General features: G+C 32.8%; 1 protein-coding gene across 5 annotated transcripts in view; it reads right to left on the bottom strand.

Annotated features, from left to right (window-relative positions):
* LOC106869101 (endoplasmic reticulum aminopeptidase 1) overlaps positions 1–19,244 on the bottom strand; it is a 1,176,109-nt gene that overhangs the window by 560,581 nt on the left and 596,284 nt on the right. For all 5 annotated transcript variants that reach the window (XM_089357447.1, XM_089357445.1, XM_052970645.2 and 2 more), the window contains exon 4: positions 8,154–8,274. In XM_089357447.1, the coding sequence (XP_089213573.1) occupies positions 8,154–8,274 (121 nt within the window). The remainder of the gene's footprint in view (positions 1–8,153; positions 8,275–19,244) is intronic.

The following is a 19,244-nucleotide window of genomic DNA, read 5'->3' as shown; positions in this document are numbered from 1 at the left end:
GTGAAAAACTAGAGGTAGTCGATAGCTTCCGCTATCTGGGCGACCAAGTTAGTAGTGGGGGTGGGTGCATTGAAAGTGTAGCTGCTAGAATAAGAATAGCCTGGGCAAAGTTTAGAGAGCTCTTAGCTCTGCTGGCGACAAAGGGACTCTCACTCAGAGTAAAAGGCAGACTGTATGACGCATGCGTACGAACAGCCATGCTACATGGCAGTGAAACATGGGCTGTAACTGCTGAGGATATACGTAAGCTCGCAAGGAATGAAGCCAGTATGCTCCGTTGGATGTGTAATGTCAATGTGAATACCCGTCAGAGTGTAAGTATCTTGAGAGAAAAGCTGAACATTAGAAGCATCAGTTGTGGTGTGCAAGAGAGACGATTGCGCTGGTTTGGACATGTGGTGAGAATGGATGAGGATAGCTGTGTGAAAAAGTGCCACACCCTAACAGTTGAGGGAACCCGTGGAAGAGGTAGGCCCAGGAAGACCTGGGCTGAGGTGGTGAGGCAAGACCTTCGTACATTGGGCCTCACCGAGGCGATGACTACTGACCGAGGCCTTTGGAAATGTGTTGTGCGTGAGAAGACCCGGCAAGCCAAGTAAGATCGTTACCAGTGCCCCTGGACTGGCTCTTGTGCGGGTGGCACATGAGATGCACCATTTTGAGCGTGGCCGTTGCCAGTACCGCCTGCCTGGCTCCCGTAGGGTTTTCGAGTGAGATCGTTGCCAGTGCCCCTGGACTGGCTTGTGCGGGTGGCACATAAAAGACACCATTTCGAGCGTGGCCGTTTTTGTGCGGGTGACACGTAAAAGCACCCACTACACTCTCTGAGTGGTTGGTGTTAGGAAGGGCATCCAACTGTAGAAACTCTGCCAAATTAGATTGGAACCTGGTGTTGCCATCCGGTTTCACCAGTCCTCAGTCAAATCGTCCAACCCATGCTAGTATGGAAAGCGGACGTTAAACGATGATGATGATGATGATGATGATGATATAAAAAACATTTTAGCTCTATTTATTAGTAATTTGTGATTTAACATTTCTTATTCATAGATTTTCTAACTGAAGTTTTCATGTATCAAATGCCTAGTAATATATTTTATTTATTTCATATTGCAATGTTGCAAAGTAGCATTGCTGTAGATCATTTTCACTGGAACCATCATGGCTTTATTGTTTTTATGAAGATGAAAGAGACGAGGAAGTGTCTGTATCTGAGTACAGCATAAGTATCTTGATGGGCTGTTGTTGGACGGACAGTTTCTGGTCTTTGGATTTTTACTCTACATTTTATATAACCTTTGCTGATATATATTGGTGAATGTATGTAATATATACAAATATATATTATGGATATACTACATAATAGAGGCTTCCTCAAAGTTTCTTCGTATGAAATTCTACACATAAGGTATTAGTCAACCCATGGCTACAGTTGAAGACTCCTGCCTCATGTACAGTATAGTAGGAGTAAACTGGAGCCATGTAGTGGTAAATAAAATTTTTAACCACAAAGCCATACCTGTACCCACTCAATGAAGCTAAGGAGATTTAACACTATACATCTTTTCAACCACATCTTACTTTTAACTAAAGAATATATATATAAAGATTTTTACCAGCTTTGATAAAACTGCTGCCAGTTAAACAGCTATCATTTAAGAGTACAAGAAGGTTTACTAAGAATGAATGATTGGTTGACAATAACAACAATACTCAGACTAGATAACAATGAAATCCAGATTTGTTAACAAAGGTATAAAGTCTAACATATAATCACAGCATTTATGCTTTTTAACAACTACTAAATTGTTGTGAGTAATTAACTCCAAATTAATGATAATGTTGTAAACAAAAAAATAGGTATTATTTATTATTATTTCAAACTCCATCACCAAATCACATACTTTAGGTGAAAGAGACAGGTGATCAAACCCTTTAATGTAATGTAAAGCTGACTATGGTAACATTTGAACACATAAACCAAAAATCATCATCATCATTTAACACCCATTTTCCATACTGGCATGGATTAGACAGTTTGACTGGTGAGCCAGAGAGCTGCACCAGGCTCCTGGCATCTGTCTAGATGCCCTTCCTAATGCCAACCACTTTACAGAGTGTACTGGGTGTTTTTTACATGTCACCAGCATAAGTGCCTTTTATGTGTCACTGGCATGGGTGCCTTTTACATGTCATCAGCACTGGCAATGACCATGGTTTGCTTACCTTTATGTATCTTCTTAAGCACAACAACTTACCTGAAGTTTCAGTCATCTGTTATCTCCTTTGTAAGACTCAACAACCAAAGATCATATTTCATCATCTCATCCCACATATTTCTGAGTCTACCCCTTCCACAGCTTCCCTCCCAAATTATAAATTAGCACTTCTTTACACAAGTGTCCTCATCCATATGCATCACATAACCATATTAGCTCAGTCTTCTCTCTTGCACACTACATCTGCTGCTGCTCTTACCCAGTTTTCTCTTAAGACACTTACACACTGTCACACATGCATACCAACATTGCACATCCAGCAGAAATGCTGGCTCCATTTCTTTCAAGCCTTTGCACATTCTCTGCAGCCACAGCCATGTCTCACTGCCATGTAGCATGGCTGTTCATACACAAAGACAGATAATGAAATACTGCAAGACATTTTAGGAGTGAGGGAGGAAAACAGTCATTCTTAAAAGCAAGGCCTTTTGATTTATAAGTTGTATAAAGAGAAAAATGTAACATTCATATGGTGAATGCTGGTAAGATTGATGCAACCATTTATAAATGTTACTCTCTTAAAATAAAATATTTTTATGTTGTTATTTATATTTCCCACTTTTTATCTTCCACTACCAATCTGAACAATTATTACTCCTAATCTCCATTAGCACCAATCTGCAAATAGTATTATTATCTGCATGTTATCATCGCAACTTCTATATTTGATTTTTGTCTTCCTGAAAATTAATAGCAAAATTATTTCCCTTATCCCATCAAACACTCACACATATTTTTTCATACATATATTTTGTTAATTCATTCATAACAATCATCTCTGAAAGCTCTACAGATACCAAAATATTCTGTCATTAGTTACTGCCAACACCATAAACATCAGAAAGAATATTTCCTGTACTTTCTCCATTATGTCTACAACAAATCATTGCACCTCCTCTGTTACTATTTCAACTACATGCTAACCAACCCAAAGAGAGAAAATAGTTACTGTACATAAGTGTTCTTCAATATTAACAAGTATCGTTTTGCTCTATTTCACAATTCACTTAAAAGTACACACAAATTTCACATTTAGCTGTTGTATCATGCAAATTTACCAAATTATATGAGGCTGAAAAAAATTTATCAAGTGACTTCGCAGAAATTAGATTAGTTTGTTTATTTGATTTTGACCTTCGGTTTTCTATGGTTGGGTTAGACAGGTATGTTTTTAGAACATTACCTGCTTTTCAAGTAAAACATCTCTTATTTCACACATCTTCAAAGATGTAAAGCATTTAGATGATTTGAAGTAATGACAACAACACTTGTAGCTCATCTTTCATAGAGCTCCATTGTAAAGAAAAACATGAACACATACAATGTGCACACCCATATATACATACCAAATTCACTCATGAGGCTTTAGTCAACTAGAGGCTATAATAGCACTGTCCCAATAGTGGAAATGAACTAGAAATCATATTGTTGGGAAGGGAATTTCTTAATTGCACAGCCATGCCTGTTTTCAACAAGTTCTTAGGAAATTCAGTCTTAGAACTTTTATGTTTTTGTATTTGTTTCATAAGATTCTCGATGCAAACTTATGTGGAAACAGAATTCGTTGTATTTCAGAAGTTTTATTGTATCTTTTTCTTATCTTTATTATTCTCCAATTGGTTAGTTATTTAACTAAGTAACCAATTGAGTGTTTGATTTAGTTAATCAAGCAATTACTTGTGTCTGCCAAAGTCATATCATTTCCACTCACAACCTCTTAATGACATGACCTCAGATTTGAAGCTGACCTGGAGTAGAGAGGGCATGCCATTTGAAGAGGTCATGAATGGTAATGAAAGGACTTTGGCAAGCACATCTGAATGACTAATTAACCAAATGATTAATCAGACAATTGATTACTTAGTTGATTAAACAACTAACTACCTGACAATAATAAAGAAGTGAAATTGAACCAGTGTGTGTATGTTTATTATTAGCATAATGACCCTCCTGAGATAGAAGGAAATCTTAGAGCCACCCCAGAACATGTTGAAGAGTCAGATAAAACTTTAAAGTAATACTGTTAGTTCTCTTGTTTGTCTTAGACATTAGGGCCATGCTCATGTTGGAGCTCTGCCAGCACAGTATACAGACTGAAGTAAACATATGGAGAGTTAATGTAGTTCTATAACTAATAAAGCACTTTAAAAAATATCTGAGTAGTTATGTTGTCCACTATTGGAAGTGTGTGGACTAAATGGAGTTATAAACAGTTTAGAAGTTGAATAAATTGATTTGTCATGTAAAAGAGCAAAAGATTTAAAATTTCTAGCAGTACTCTTCATCTACAAGTGCTGTTTGCTGAGAGTAATAGAGGGAGAGGGAGAGAGAGACAGAGACAGAGAGACAGATAGATAGACAGACAAAGACAGAGACAGGCAGACAGACAGACAGCTAGAAAGAACAGTGAAGAATACATGGAGTTAACATTGGCAGGATTCAACTTCAGACCTATGTTGTTGCAGTGACTGACCTTTCCTCTTTACCATCAGTTAAAATCAATAAGTAAAATGAATTTGTCTAAGTGGTGGGAGGGTACAGCACTGTGATAAATGAATGAAAAAGGATTGCATCCTATCTATATAATCTTCTTCCAATGAATATTACACTTTGCTTATATTCAGAAATATAAAACATACAAAATTTTCCACTAAACATATCTCTGTTTGCAACATCAATTATCCAGTTCTAGTTGATTTCTGTAGACAAGAGAGTTTCTACAGTATTTATTTATTTATTTTGCTTTCAATGCATATATTTTAATTCTATTTTTTTTTTTTTTTTCATAATAACCACTACAATAAAAACTATTTATTAACAATAGATATTATACTTTAACACCAAATCCCTGATTCTTACATAAAATCAATGTCTCCTTCTCTTATACATAATATTTTTGAACTATTTTAAATAGATTCCATACATATGTGTAAATAAATATTACATAGGCATATCCTTTTTTTCATATTGAATTTGCTTTACACAAATTTAATCAGAGTAAAAAATCCCAAAGACAATATTTAGAATAAAAAATAACAACACAAAATGCAGTACAATGAGTGATTTAGAGAAAAACTGAGCTTAAATGTTTTTCTCAAGTGTTTTTCTTATGTTTGAAAGCTTAAAAATAATTTCTATATTTGATTCTTAATAACATAAGCTGAAAATGTGTAATACAGTATTCTAAATAGCTTTGAAGTAGATGCAAAGAAAGATATAAAACAAACAAATGTTCCATAAAAATGACATCAACAATAACAGAACATATACACGACTCAAAATGCAAAATAATAATAATAATAATAATAATAATAATAATATCAATACTAATAATAAAGGCAAAAATAAATATGGAAATGATGGCAAACAGAATCAATATTATTTTCAATTCGGGATATATGACAGAAAATGTTAAAGATTTGAACATTTTTCTCACAGTTGAATATGAATATAAAACATATAAAAATGCATAATATTTTTTCTTTCATTATGTTTCTCAACAATAAAAGAAAATAAAATAAAACAGAAATGGAAATTCTGGATATAAAATATTTACGGATATTTGAAGTATGAAAAAGAAAATGAGAGGAAAAATGCAAACAAAGAAGCTGTTAGAAATAATTTCAATTCCAATTTTTTTTTTTAAATTCCTAAAATTCATCATCTAGAAAAAAAATGAATAAATTTTTATATCTTAAGTATTGTTATTGTTGTTGTCATTGTAGTTGTTATTTATGTTTTCGTCAGATGGCTTCTATTAAACAATATAATTCTTTCACTCTGCAATTTCAGAACATATTTGATTTCACTTCTATTTCTTCTGGGTTTATTATTATTATTATTACTATTCAACAATTCATTTCAAGAAATCTTGTCATTTATACATATCCATATATATATATATGTGTGTGTGTGTGTGTGTGTGTGTGTGTGTGTGTGTGTGTGTGTGTGTGTGTGTGTGTATATATATATACATATAAAGTAGATAGATCACTTATAGCCTAAAGGATAAGCATTCAGATTTAGATCAACTAAATTATCTGTTTATTGAATTAAAAATATAAGTGGCTGAGTATTCCACAGATATTGTACCCTAAATAAACTTCAGGCAGAATTAGCTTGACAATGTGTAATAATGCTATACTTTTGAATTACAGGTACAACTCACCTGACTTCAGGGTTGCCACCATCATTGTTAGTATGATAAAAGATGAATTTGGAGAGAATGTGGAAATGCTAAAGCAGGGGTAAGTAGTTTTGAGTTGTGAATAATAGTAAGATGGAAAAAGAAAGAAATTGTGGTGGTAAAATGGCTGGGATAAGTTGTTATTTTCAATTCTTCATATGTTTATTGTTAAAAGTTTTATTGGACACAACCATCCAAGAAAGAACTGCAGAGTAATGTAAGAAAATTCTTTTTATACATTGAGATAGCTGTGGACAGGTTCTGTAGTTATGTGAAAATGAGAGAGAAATTTGCAGAGAGAGAGAGAGAGAGAGAGAGAGAGAGAGAGAGAGAGAGAGAGAGAGTGAGAGAGAGAAAGAGTGAGAGAGAGAAAGAGAGAGAGTGAGAGAGAGTGAGAGAGAGAGAAACAGAAACAGATAGAGAGTGAGAAAGAAAGAGAGACAAAAACAGAGAGAGGGTGAGTGAATGAATTTGAATGTCAGCTACCTTAGTATAGTGTTTAATTTTGTAGGTTTTTGGCTGTTTGTATTGTAGGCTCTTTGTATTTGACAGCTATGACCATCTACATCAGCTAATAGTGAATAGAGCTGGACATGACATGACTGCATTTTGTTCAACCAGTTACTCAGTTCTTACAGCATTTTTTTCTCTTAGAGTGAAGTTAGCTTATTTAAAGCGTGATTGACTTCCAGTCAACAACTTTGATTTGCTATTTTAATGGTGGCATCAGTATTTAGTTGTAAGCATTCAGCTAGATTTTGTTCATGAAAATTTTTCTAATTGGACAAAAAACACCCAGTCCAGGTTCAACTTGAGACCAAAATTTGTTACAAGTTGTTGAAAAAGATTACATTGTCATGTTTTAGTTCCCAAAGATTCTGTGATAGATGCATTATATATCTAGCATAAAGTATTTAGATTCCATTTGGATGATGTCATGAGAAATGGTATGAAGTGAACAGTAGTATCATTTTGATAGGAATGTGTTTTGTTGTAGATAATTTATTTATAGATAAAATAGTGGAGGAGACATTGTTGAACATTGGAGGACAGCAGAGTTCAGAGAATGTAGATCAAAGAGTACAACAAAGTTCAAAGAGTGTGAGGTTCTTCAGTAGATACTGTAACAGTTTAATAAATTTAGGTGACTCTATTTTCTTTAAATTGTTGCATCAGTATTAGAAATCTTTGCTTTTATATATAGTAATAAATGAGTATTTTTTGTTCCAGAGAATGGAAAGATTTAAACAGTCAGCACAACAATATGAAAGTATTTGAATCACTTGCAGAAGTGAGGCAGAACAATACAGGAAGCATTTAAGAACACTATAATACAATATATTGCAGGGCTTGAGCTTCTATATTTTAAATAATTACATGATTCTATACTACTGTTAACAACAGCAACATGCAAGTGAAGTATTTTTGAATATTACAATAACTATTTCTAGTGAAGACACTAGTTCACACATTTTGAGAATAACAATTGATTGCTGCTTCCAGTATTTCACTGGTTCTAAATTTATCAAAACAGGAATACTAGAAAGCAAACTCCAGATAGGCAGAGTTTCAACTTAGAATGTAAAAGAGTGCAAGTATTTTGTCCAATGCCCCTCTAGTGATTCTTCCAACCCACTGCCTTCATGAAAACAACAGCAATAAAAATATTTTTAATACTGTCTACTTACCAAGTTTTGGTAAAGGGTAAGGTATCTCAAAGTATTCCTCATAGAAATCCAAAATTTTTATTGAACTCTCAAGTGCTAAATCAGTCATGTTGATATTCTGAGGTGGAGTAAAAATGTGGATCTAGCAGAAATAAAAGAAAAATGAATTCATTATAAAATAAGAAGCAGTCAATAGAATCAAATTAAAATAATTATTAGTGAACTACTTAATTCTGACTCCTTATTGAAACTGTTTCACTTCTCTCAGACTATTAGTTACCTTTGTGACAAATAGGATTGTCAAAATTTTCCTCGTTTCTCACCCCAGAAAAATCTGTCTTAAACCAAAAGAACACACTTATTCCAATAAATTATATAAAGACTTAGTAAGATTTCAAGTTGTGTCATAATGCACAAGATATATACAAAATATGCATTCATTTTATGTTTGCTGTAATATAGTAACTGATCAATCTAATGATACAAGGGAGATTTTAAGTATATATTTCTTCTCTCATGACTTACACAGCAGCTTTAATTAGCAAAGAAAATTGTGATATATTTGATTAAACATATTTGTAATAATCATTTCTGTCAAAGCATGAAAACAAAATTGGCTTTGGCAAAGACTGAACTCAGAAATTAGAGCATGAAATATACATACAGCAAATTAGCTCATTCTTTTTGTCTGCTATTTGCATTATTTCTGCAGCATTAGCTTAAATGGAAATGTTAAATTTTGAATTCATGTTTAAGAATGAACAATGTTCCACTGATTTCTCAGTGATCATCGTCACACTTATAAAGAGCTGTAAGTACAGCAACTGTGTACTACTTCAATAGCAACAGTATTCTGAAAGAAAGGAATGGGGAAAAAAGACATGCATTCATAATCCAATCACTGAGAACATAAATGAAAAGAAATCAGAGGAAACATTAATACAATTCATACACACACATGCATACACATTTATGTAGATGAGGTTCATTGAGTTAAAAATGTAACAAGTGAACAAAATAGAGATATACACCTGAATGCAATAGAAACTTATCTATCCTTAATATTAATTGTGACAAAAACAACAATAAAAATAAAAGCTTTAAACTAATTACCAAAAACCTAAATTTCTAAAGCTCACAGCAGGTTAAATGAGCTGAAGTTTTATGCCTATACATGAAAGGAATTTTATAGACAGTAAAAAATTTATTGATTTCTTACATAGGCAACATCACGAGTGTTTTAAAGCCATTTTTTTTCTTTTTTTGCTAAAGCAGAGGTTAGTTTTGCAGTTTTTCCATTTTGCCTTACCCTCTACATTCTTGCCTCATGAACTCTGTTGCCCTTATTTCCTCCTTCTCAGCCATGTCTTGGTTTTCTTCTTCTACTCCCTTCCACATTCATTTCTACCACTTCTCTCATTCAGTCACTTTCTTTTCCCCTCAGCACATGATCCAACCATTTCATCCCAATTCTCATTACAACATCCATCATTGGCTCTCTTCCCATCAACCTCTAAAATTCATTGTCTTTCTTTCTCCCTCAGTCATACTCTGTTCATTCACCAGACCATTCTTACTTTTACTCTTTCTAACATTCTCTACTGCTTCATGTTCATTAGCCATGCCTCACTCTCAGAAATCAAAGCACTTCTCACACACACATCATGCATCTTTCTTTTCAGTTTTCTCTTTCCCTGTTATCAAACTACTCAGTTTCCAGAAATTTTTCGTGCTCAGCTCATTCTAGCCATTACTGTCAAATCTGATTCATCTTTTCCATTCTTGTTCAGGTAAATTTTGGAGAGAGGTATAGTTGATTATACGGACCCCTCTAACTGACTGGTATTTTATTTTATCAACCCCAGAAGGATAAAAATCAAAGTTGACCTCTATGGAATTTTCGAGAGGTGAAAAATTACAACTAAATACTACAAGGTGTGTAGCAAGATGCAGTAATGATTCTGCCAATTCACCCAGAGTATTAGTTTCAAATTTTGGCACAAGGCCAGTAATTTTGGGGGAGTAGTAGGTCAATTAGATCGACCCCAGTGTTCAACTGGTACTTGTTTTATCTATCCCAAAAAGACAAAAGGCAAAGTCGACTTCTGTAGAGTCTGACCTCGGTAAGTATAGACGAATGAAATGCCACTAAGTATTTTGCCTGGTACAGTAATATTTCAGCCAGCTCACAACCTTAATTAATCCACCCAAAATATTGAGAACACTTTAGAGAAGGCAAGTAAAACAATTAAAGAATGGGAACAGATAAAACTACTTATTGGTGGTGCTAGTTTTAACATATTACTTCCTAAGAATGAAAAGACAATGGCTGTTTTTGTTGTTTATTCTCATGACTGACTGCTTCAAATGAGCAGTGTACTCAGAGCGAGCAAACTTCTTAAGGCATACACTGCAATCACAATCATCATATCTCATTTTCAAAAATTGTGTGGATTATAGTATCCAATGTGTTCTTCCTACTTAGAGTAAATATGATATGAGGGAGGTTCAGCTGCTGTTTCTAGTAGCATCTGCTAGTTCTGACAATGGATAATGGATTGGGTATAATCTACAACTGCATGGATTTAAGAAAGGTTTTAGATTGAAGACTAAAAAAGAATTATAACAAAAAATAAGATTGTCCCTGAACAAATGAAAGCAAGATAATTGAGAAGAACAAAGTAACTGGATAAAGAAAGAGACAAGAAAAATTATGTTGTCTGTATCAATTGCATCATACTGAAAACTTTTAGCAATGCTTTCTTTAAAAAATGTCTTTTCTTTTTACTTTATAAAAAATTACTACTCTGACAAAAATATATAACAAAATAAATTAAAATATATATAAAATAAAACATCATCACTGTATTACTGAATTAAATTATATTCTTGATACTTTAAGAGTGAGTATCTGTTAAATTTAACAATAATTTATTGACAGTTTATCAATTGCGATATACATGATTAGTATCTGAGTGCAGTAGAAATTCTTCTTCATGGTTTGCTTCTCTCCTATTGTAGCATTTCAGATTAGAAGTCAAGCCTTGTGGTTAATTGTAGCTTCTAATTGATGTCAACAACCAAAGTGACAGCAGTATCAGACACTAACATACACTGACATTCATATGTACAAACAAATCAAGTTAGAAAGGAGAATTTTTTAAAATGGAAAGATAGGCTGGAAGAGAGTAAGAGGGAAAAGATAGCTAGACAGAGTGAAAAGAAAAAAGGGGAGGAGACTATGAGAAATAAAAACGTATGTGAGGAGATACAGAAATGAAATTCCAAAACAGAGAAAATGAGAGAGAAGGAGGCAGAGGAGTTGGCAAATGTGAGGAGAAAGTATGAGAGCAGAAAAATAGAGTGGGAGGCAGGTGAATAGAATGAAATTAGGAGGATAGAGAAAGAAAGAGAGAAAGGTTGAGAAGAAAAAATAAGAAAAAGTGAGAGAGGGAAGAGAGAGAGGTGAAGTGAGAAAAGTGAAAATGGAAGAAGTGACTGAGTAAGAAAGAAGAGAATAGAAAGATGTGATAGAAATAGATAGAAAGAGAGGGAGAGAGAAAATAAAATAAAAGAAGGGTAAAACCACTTCTCTAAAAACGATATAAACAAAAATAAAAAGTACACAAGAAAAAAATGAACACAAAATAAGAACAAGAGAAAAAACAACATATCTATATCAATTAGAAAAATGTAAAATGGAAATTTGGAATAAATACATGCATAGATTTATTTAGTTGTTTTTGATTGTGCTTGTTTGATATGAAAAATCAAAGGTGACTTTAATCAAGTGTATTTTAGTTTGTTATCTCTATAATGTTTTATGTATTTTATATTTGTTTTGCTTTTTTAATACCTCATCCACCCCTACCCCATACTATTTAGTCTTATCTGTACCAGCCTCTCTTTCCTCTCATTGATTTACAAAAAATATAAATATAAATAAAATGAAATGCAACAATATTAATAATAATAATAATAATAAAAATAATCATGCATAAATGTTTCCAAATCCATTACGTCCCATTTAAATATGTATTTTATCGGTATTATTAAATTTGTTGATTGAAGACTTGAAAGGGAAAAAAAATTAAAAAATTAGATGAAAAATGAAAAAATAAATATAAAAAATTTTTTTTAAATATTGTAGTAATAACAATAGTCACATTATTATAACTATTATCACTATTATCATCATAATCATCATCATTATTAACATTGGTTGTGGTGGAGATATTACTAAGAAATAAATGACTGAAACATGTTCAGATATTAAAATGTATTTAAATAGTTGGTTATGGAACTTTGTGGACATATTTCAGATGGCCATTTATAAACAATAAATAAATAAATAAATTTGCAAAATTGCACAGAAACAAAAGAAATGAGGTTGGTGATAGAGAATGAGACAAAAGGTTACACACACACATCCATACAAAGAAATAGACACCACACATATACATATGCACACTTGTAACTGATACGAACAACAGCCAGCCTCTCACCATTGCTAGACTTGCTCCACCCATCAACAACAACTATAACAACATTTGGCCAATTTTCCCCCACCCATGTCTTTTCTCCCCTATAATTTGAATATTTGGTATTTTCAATAATAATAAATAGTCTTAAAGATTATATATTACTGTTTGCTGCTTTCTTCTGCTGATATTGAAGAATATTTGATTCTAATTGATACAATTTCATGAAAAAAAGGTCAGACACCAAAGATTGTGGGTTCAATCTATGCAAGGTTCTATTTTTGTGTATTTGACATTTTTTCATGAATCTATTGATCTAATCACATTTATCATCTGTTATTATAGTTGTTGTCACTGTTATATTTTTTCTTTATGAACTTTAGTTTTGTTTCCTTACCCAACTCTTTCTTCACATATCAACACTGTTACTCTGGTGCCATAATGCTTACATAAAGCTTTATGAAAATCTCACAATTTATTATTAGTCCTCTGTTCAAATCATGATTCAGTCTTTTGTATATTGTTCTGTGCTTTCAGAAAGAAACCTCATTCATTATAACCACCCCAAAGAAATTTCTACATAGTCGGTAGGCCTCCTTGAAATAGCAGCCAAATTTTCTTTAAATCACACCTGTCTTAAAAATGGGAAGTACAAATAAGATAAGCAGTCCAAGATTAACTATGACTGAAAAATAGAAAGAAAACACTGGGATATATGTCCTAGATATAGTATGACAGCAAAATAGCAAGTCCACATTGGATAATGTAGCCCATCATACCACTCTCTCTTTTACTCTTTTACTTGTTTCAGTCATTTGACTGTGACCATGCTGGAGTACTGCCTTTAGTCGAGCAAATCGACCCCAGGACTTATTCTTTGGAAACCTAGTACGTATTCTATCAGTCTCTTTTGCCGAACCACTAAGTTACATGCATGTAAACACACCAGTATCGGTTGTCAAGCGATGTTGGGGGGACAAACACAGACACACAAACATATACACATACATATATATATATATATATATATATATATATATATATATATACGACGGGCTTCTTTCAGTTTTCCGTCTACCAAATCCACTCATAAGGCTTTGGTCGGCCCGAAACTATAGTACAAGACACTTGCCCAAGGTGCCACGCATTGGAAATGAACCCAGAACCATGTGGTTGGTAAGCAAGCTACTTACCACACAGCCACTCCTGCGCCACTGAAGAAAAAAAGCTGGAAGTTCTTGTTTGGATATCTTTGATCAATAGCCCATGAAAAGTCTGGTCTGAGTGGCTTTAATTCAGTTCAATTCAAAGATAAATAAAATAAAAACAAATGTTTTTTTACATACTGTCTAAGTACAATATTTGAGAAAATCACACATGAGAAGGCTAACAGAATAGTGGTGCTGTCTAGCAACAAAAGGCTGATAGTTCATATACCATCACTGCAGCCAAGGCCACTTGAAGATACAAGTAATCTGAGCAGTCATTTCAAAAGCCACACACTTGTGGGCACAATGACATATGTTTAGGATGTTTCCAAGAAATACTAAGGGGAAAATAATTTTATTCTACATTTAGTAAATATTAACAAACAACTTTATTATTTTTATATTTGTAGTATTTACTCTTTGTCTCCACCACCACCACCATGAAAAGAAGTTTAGATTATACATGTTAAGGCCCTAAAATTGAACTTGTCCTGGGTACCAGTAGCCCTACGGCTGGCCCTGCTTGCAGCAAACTCTTTTGAATTGACTGTAGGCTAAAAGTATCACAGTTTAACACTATCACTTGGCTCATGTGTGTCAGTTCTTTAGTCTGTGGATAACTTTTTCTCTTCCTTAGTTTTGGAGAAGACAAAAAAATATTGTAGATACTCAATGTCCTCTGACCTGAAATTTTTTAGTGGGTGGGATTAGTCAATTACATGAGACTCCAGTATGCAACAAATACTTATTTTAATGATCCTGAAAGGATGAAAGGCAAATTCAGCCTTGGTGACATTTCAGCTCAGAACATAAAGCCAGAAGAAATGTTGCAAAGCATTTTGCCCAGAATGGTAATGATTCTGCTAGCTCGCTGCTTTAAATAATAATAATAATAATAATAATTTGAGAAAATCACACATGAGAAGGCTAACAGAAGAAGAAGAAGAAGAAGAAGAAGAAGAAGAAGAAGAAGAAGAAGAAGAAGAAGAAGAAGAAGAAGGATTTAAAATTTGCCACAAGGTCAATAATTTTTAGGAGAGGGGTTTGGTTGATTACACTGACCCCAATACTTGAAGAGACTTTATATTATTGATCCTGAAATGATGAAAGGCCAAGTTGGCCTTGGCGGGATTTGAGCTCAGAACATAAAGAGCCAATAATGATGATGATTATAATCCTTTCTGGTTTTGGCATAACACCAGCAATTTTAAGGGAGGAGGTTTGTCCTTTACATTAATCCTAGTATTTGATTAATATTTATTTTATTGATTCTGAAAGGTTGAAAGGCAAAATTGACCTCAGTGGGATTTGAGCTCAGTAAGTAAAAAGCTGAAAGAGATGTTACAAAGCATTTTGACCAAAAATAATATTTGCTACTATAGGCACAAGGCCTAGAATTTGTGCTCAACTGGAACTTATTTTATCAAACCCAAAAGGATAAAAGGCAAAGTCAACCTTGGCAGAATTTGAACTCAGAATTTAAATGACAGATGAAATGATACTAAGCATGTTGTCTGATGTGCTAACAATTCTGCCAACTAATTCTTTCTGCTATAGGCACAATACCTGAAATTCTGGAAGAGGTGGATAGCCAATTACATCAATCCAAGTGCTCAACTGATACTTTTCTATAAATAACCAGTAAGTGCCAAGAGAATTTGTTTATATAAGTGCTAACTTGCAGGCACATTCACACATTCAGTGATGCACGAATTTTTAACCCACCACCTCTCTAATGTTTTTGCATTGAGTTTCTACTTTTAAAAAAATTTATCAGATTTTTGTCATTTGAACATCACAAGTTCAAAATCTGCAAACAAAAAAAAATTTGCTTCCTTTTTTAAAAAAACAGAAAAAGTTCTTTGTTTTGTTGTTTTTTAAAGAACCATAAAAAAATCAATAATATGGAATCTTAATCCAATAGTTTTTATAAGTGTATTTATATATTAATTACATGGATAAAGAACACAAATATTTGATAATAGCTGTATTAGTTTCCAAAATAATGATTTCTTTTGAAAGTAATGTGAATTCAATAATGAAAACATTAGTATTGTACTGTTTCACTCTCAGAAAATTTTTAATGTTTTTGTGTCAATTTATTAAAGATGAAAATGTATTGTTCACTGAAAACAAAATATATATTGATACACTTCAATTTCAAACAAAGTATATTCATATTTTTTACAAAATGTAATTTTTATATTTGTAAACGCATAGATTTAAGAAATGGATGGAAACCAGTTGTAAATCCTTTAACCCTTCTCAATCTCTGATGAATTTAAAAACTATAAAAAGATAAAAATATATATTTTTTTTTTGCTGATTCTGGGTTATGTTAAAAACCTAAATATCTGAAGAACAGGTTTTGCAAAAAGGCATTAAAAAAAAACAAAAAAAACTAGAAGATGGGCGTTTAAGAATATTTCTTTGCTTTCTTATGGGTTCTCAGCTTTCTGCTGAGTTCTCAACTGCTGATGATGTCATAAGGATGCTGCTATAACATACAATGTGTGTTGAGCAATTTTAGATCTGAGAAAGCCAATCCTTCTCCAGATTTGACCACAGCTTATTTCTTCTGGGATGAGAGGTAATTAAAAGAAAGAGAGAGAGCAAAAAAAGGAAAAGAGCAACAAAAAATGTTGAGAAACAACTCAAGTACAAGAAGGGTACTTTATTTATTGTTCTTCTCTCTTATAAAAAAAAGAAAAGGATGAACAAAGTTCACATTGATGACATTTGAACTAAGAAGACTGAGTTGATACAAATACTACAAATAAATCCAGCTGATGTTCTAATTACTCTGCAAATATACTACTATAGCTAAAAATCCCATGCTTAAACAAATTAGTACAAACTCATGACCCATAATATAAGTGCATAAGGAATTTCACAGGAGCCCTTCCTTATGTGTCAGAAAATGTGATGAAATTTTTCATTGTATTTTTCCTCATTGCACTTGGTAACTGATATAATCCTATTTAGGTGGATTGTACCTTTCCTTCTTTCAATTTAGGTCCAATAAATTTTATGACAAAAGTGTAAAGAAAACAAATTTCATACAGAATGTCATATGAAATCATCATATTATCTTTGTTGATGATGATATTTTGTCCTAACCTAGCTTTGATATTTTTGATCTATGATAAAAATAAAATAGTCCAGCCATGACTAGCCTGTATTATTTTTACGTTTTGGTTATCTAGGACCACACTACCCCATGAACTCGTTTGAATTTTATTTGAGATGGTAGAGTATATTTCAAGGGAGTACCAGCTGTTATATCTAGCATGACAAATGACCATTAAGAGGACTCCCACTTTAGCATTTTATTGTTTTTTACTACTACTAGTACTACTACTACAATTACTACTACTACTACTACTACTACTACTACTACTACTAATAATAATAATAATAATAATAATAATAATAATAATAATAATAATAATAATAATAATAATAATGATAATAATGGTTTCAAATTTTGCCACAAGGGCAGCAATTCGGTGGGAGGGGATGAGTCAATTACATCGACCCCCAGTGTTTAACTGATATTTATTTTATCAACCCCAAAAAGATGAAAGGTAAAGTTGACCGCAGCAGGATTTGAACTCAGAATATACCAACGGGTGAAATACTGCTAAGCATTTTGTCCAGTGCACTAACGATTTTGCCAGCTCACTGCCTTGAAAATAATAATAATAATAATACTTTCTACTATAGGCATAAGGCCTGAAGTTTGGGAGGAGGAGACCTAGTCAATTACATCGAGCTCAGTGCTAAAATGTTACTTATTTTATTGACCCTTAAGGGATAAAAGGCCAAGTCAACCTTGGTAGTACTTGAACTCAGAACATAAAGCCAGAAGAGCTACTGTTAATCATTTTGTCTGGATCAGTAATGATTTTACCAGCTCACCACCTTAATAATAATAATGATGATGATGATTTCAAATTTTGGTAAAAAAACTCAGCAAGTTCAGGAGTGGAGTTTGTTGATTACATCAACTCCAGTGCTCAACTAGTACTTATTTTATCAATCGCAAAATATTGAATGCAAAGTCAACCTGAAAAGGTAAGGATGGATGAAATGCCACCAATAATTTTACTCAGTATGCTAATGATTCCACCAGCTTGCCACCTTAATAATAATAATGATGATGATTCAAATTTTGGTACAAGTTCATCAATTTTGTGGAGGGATCAAGTGATTACATTGACACTAGTGTTCAGTTGGTAGTTATTTCATCAACCCGGAAAGGGTGAATTTGAACTCAGAATGTAAAAATTGATGAAATGCTGCTATGCCCGGAATGTTAATGATTCTGTCAGCTCACTACCATAATAATGTGGGCATGGCATAGATCAATTATAAGAAAGGGTAGAACATGCCTCTCCTCTTTTCCTGGATTTTAGAAAGTCTAGTGTTGGTACAGGTGTTTGATAACAAATCAAATTTTATTAGGAGATCAATGAAAAACTGGAATACAAAGTTAACTTCATGTGGAAAATTTTCAGTGAGGGTTAACAAGGTCATGCACTGTTTATCTTGATATGAGATCACCATCTCATGCACATATGGTTGTGATGCATATGCCTGGTGCACCCTTATCAGATGGGTAGTCATGATGGGTATACTCGGCTTTGTATGTTTTACTCCAGTGTCACTTTAATGGCATGCACTGTTCTCTCATTCAATAATAATGATGATAAAAATAATAATAATAATAATAATAATAATAATAATAATAATAATAATAATAATAATAATAATAATAATAATAAATGTTTCTGATTTAGCACAAGGCTCGAAATTATGAGGGATGGATTAGTCAAAACCATTGACCACTGCTGCTCAGTACTTGACAGTTATTTACTGAGCCCAGCAGTGTTGACCATGGCAGAATTTAGACTCAGATAGTAAAGAGTCAGAACAAATTCTTTACATTCTGAATTCAAATCCCACTATAACAATAACAACACTACTGTTAATAATAACATTGTCGGCTGTAAGATGCTGTGCTATATTTATGGAAAGAAAACAATTCTATTTCTCCAAATTTCATGAACGTCTCATCTTATAATATGTAGCTGTATGTTGTTATGTATAGTAGGTAGATACACATAGTTATATATGTAATATGTAAGTATATTTATTTATGTATAGATACACTTGCTAGCATGTAGTTATATGTTATAATGTAAATTATATATAGTGATATATAACTACATGTAGTTATATATAATTATATATAGTTTCCTATATTTATACAAGTATATAGTTATACATAGTTGTAAATATATAGTTATATTTAGATATATGCAGCTCTATAGATATTTATATGTAGCCAAATGCAGTCATTTGCACTGTTATAAGGTGTGTGTGTGTGTGTGTGTCTCCTGGGTTTGAAAAATTATTTT

The sequence above is a fragment of the Octopus bimaculoides genome, chromosome 9, assembly GCF_046866305.1.
Source record: "Octopus bimaculoides isolate indiv1 chromosome 9, ASM4686630v1, whole genome shotgun sequence".
NCBI lineage: Eukaryota > Metazoa > Mollusca > Cephalopoda > Octopoda > Octopodidae > Octopus > Octopus bimaculoides.
The sequence above is the reverse complement of the archived record's forward strand: the minus strand, read 5'-3'. Positions and strand labels throughout refer to the sequence as shown.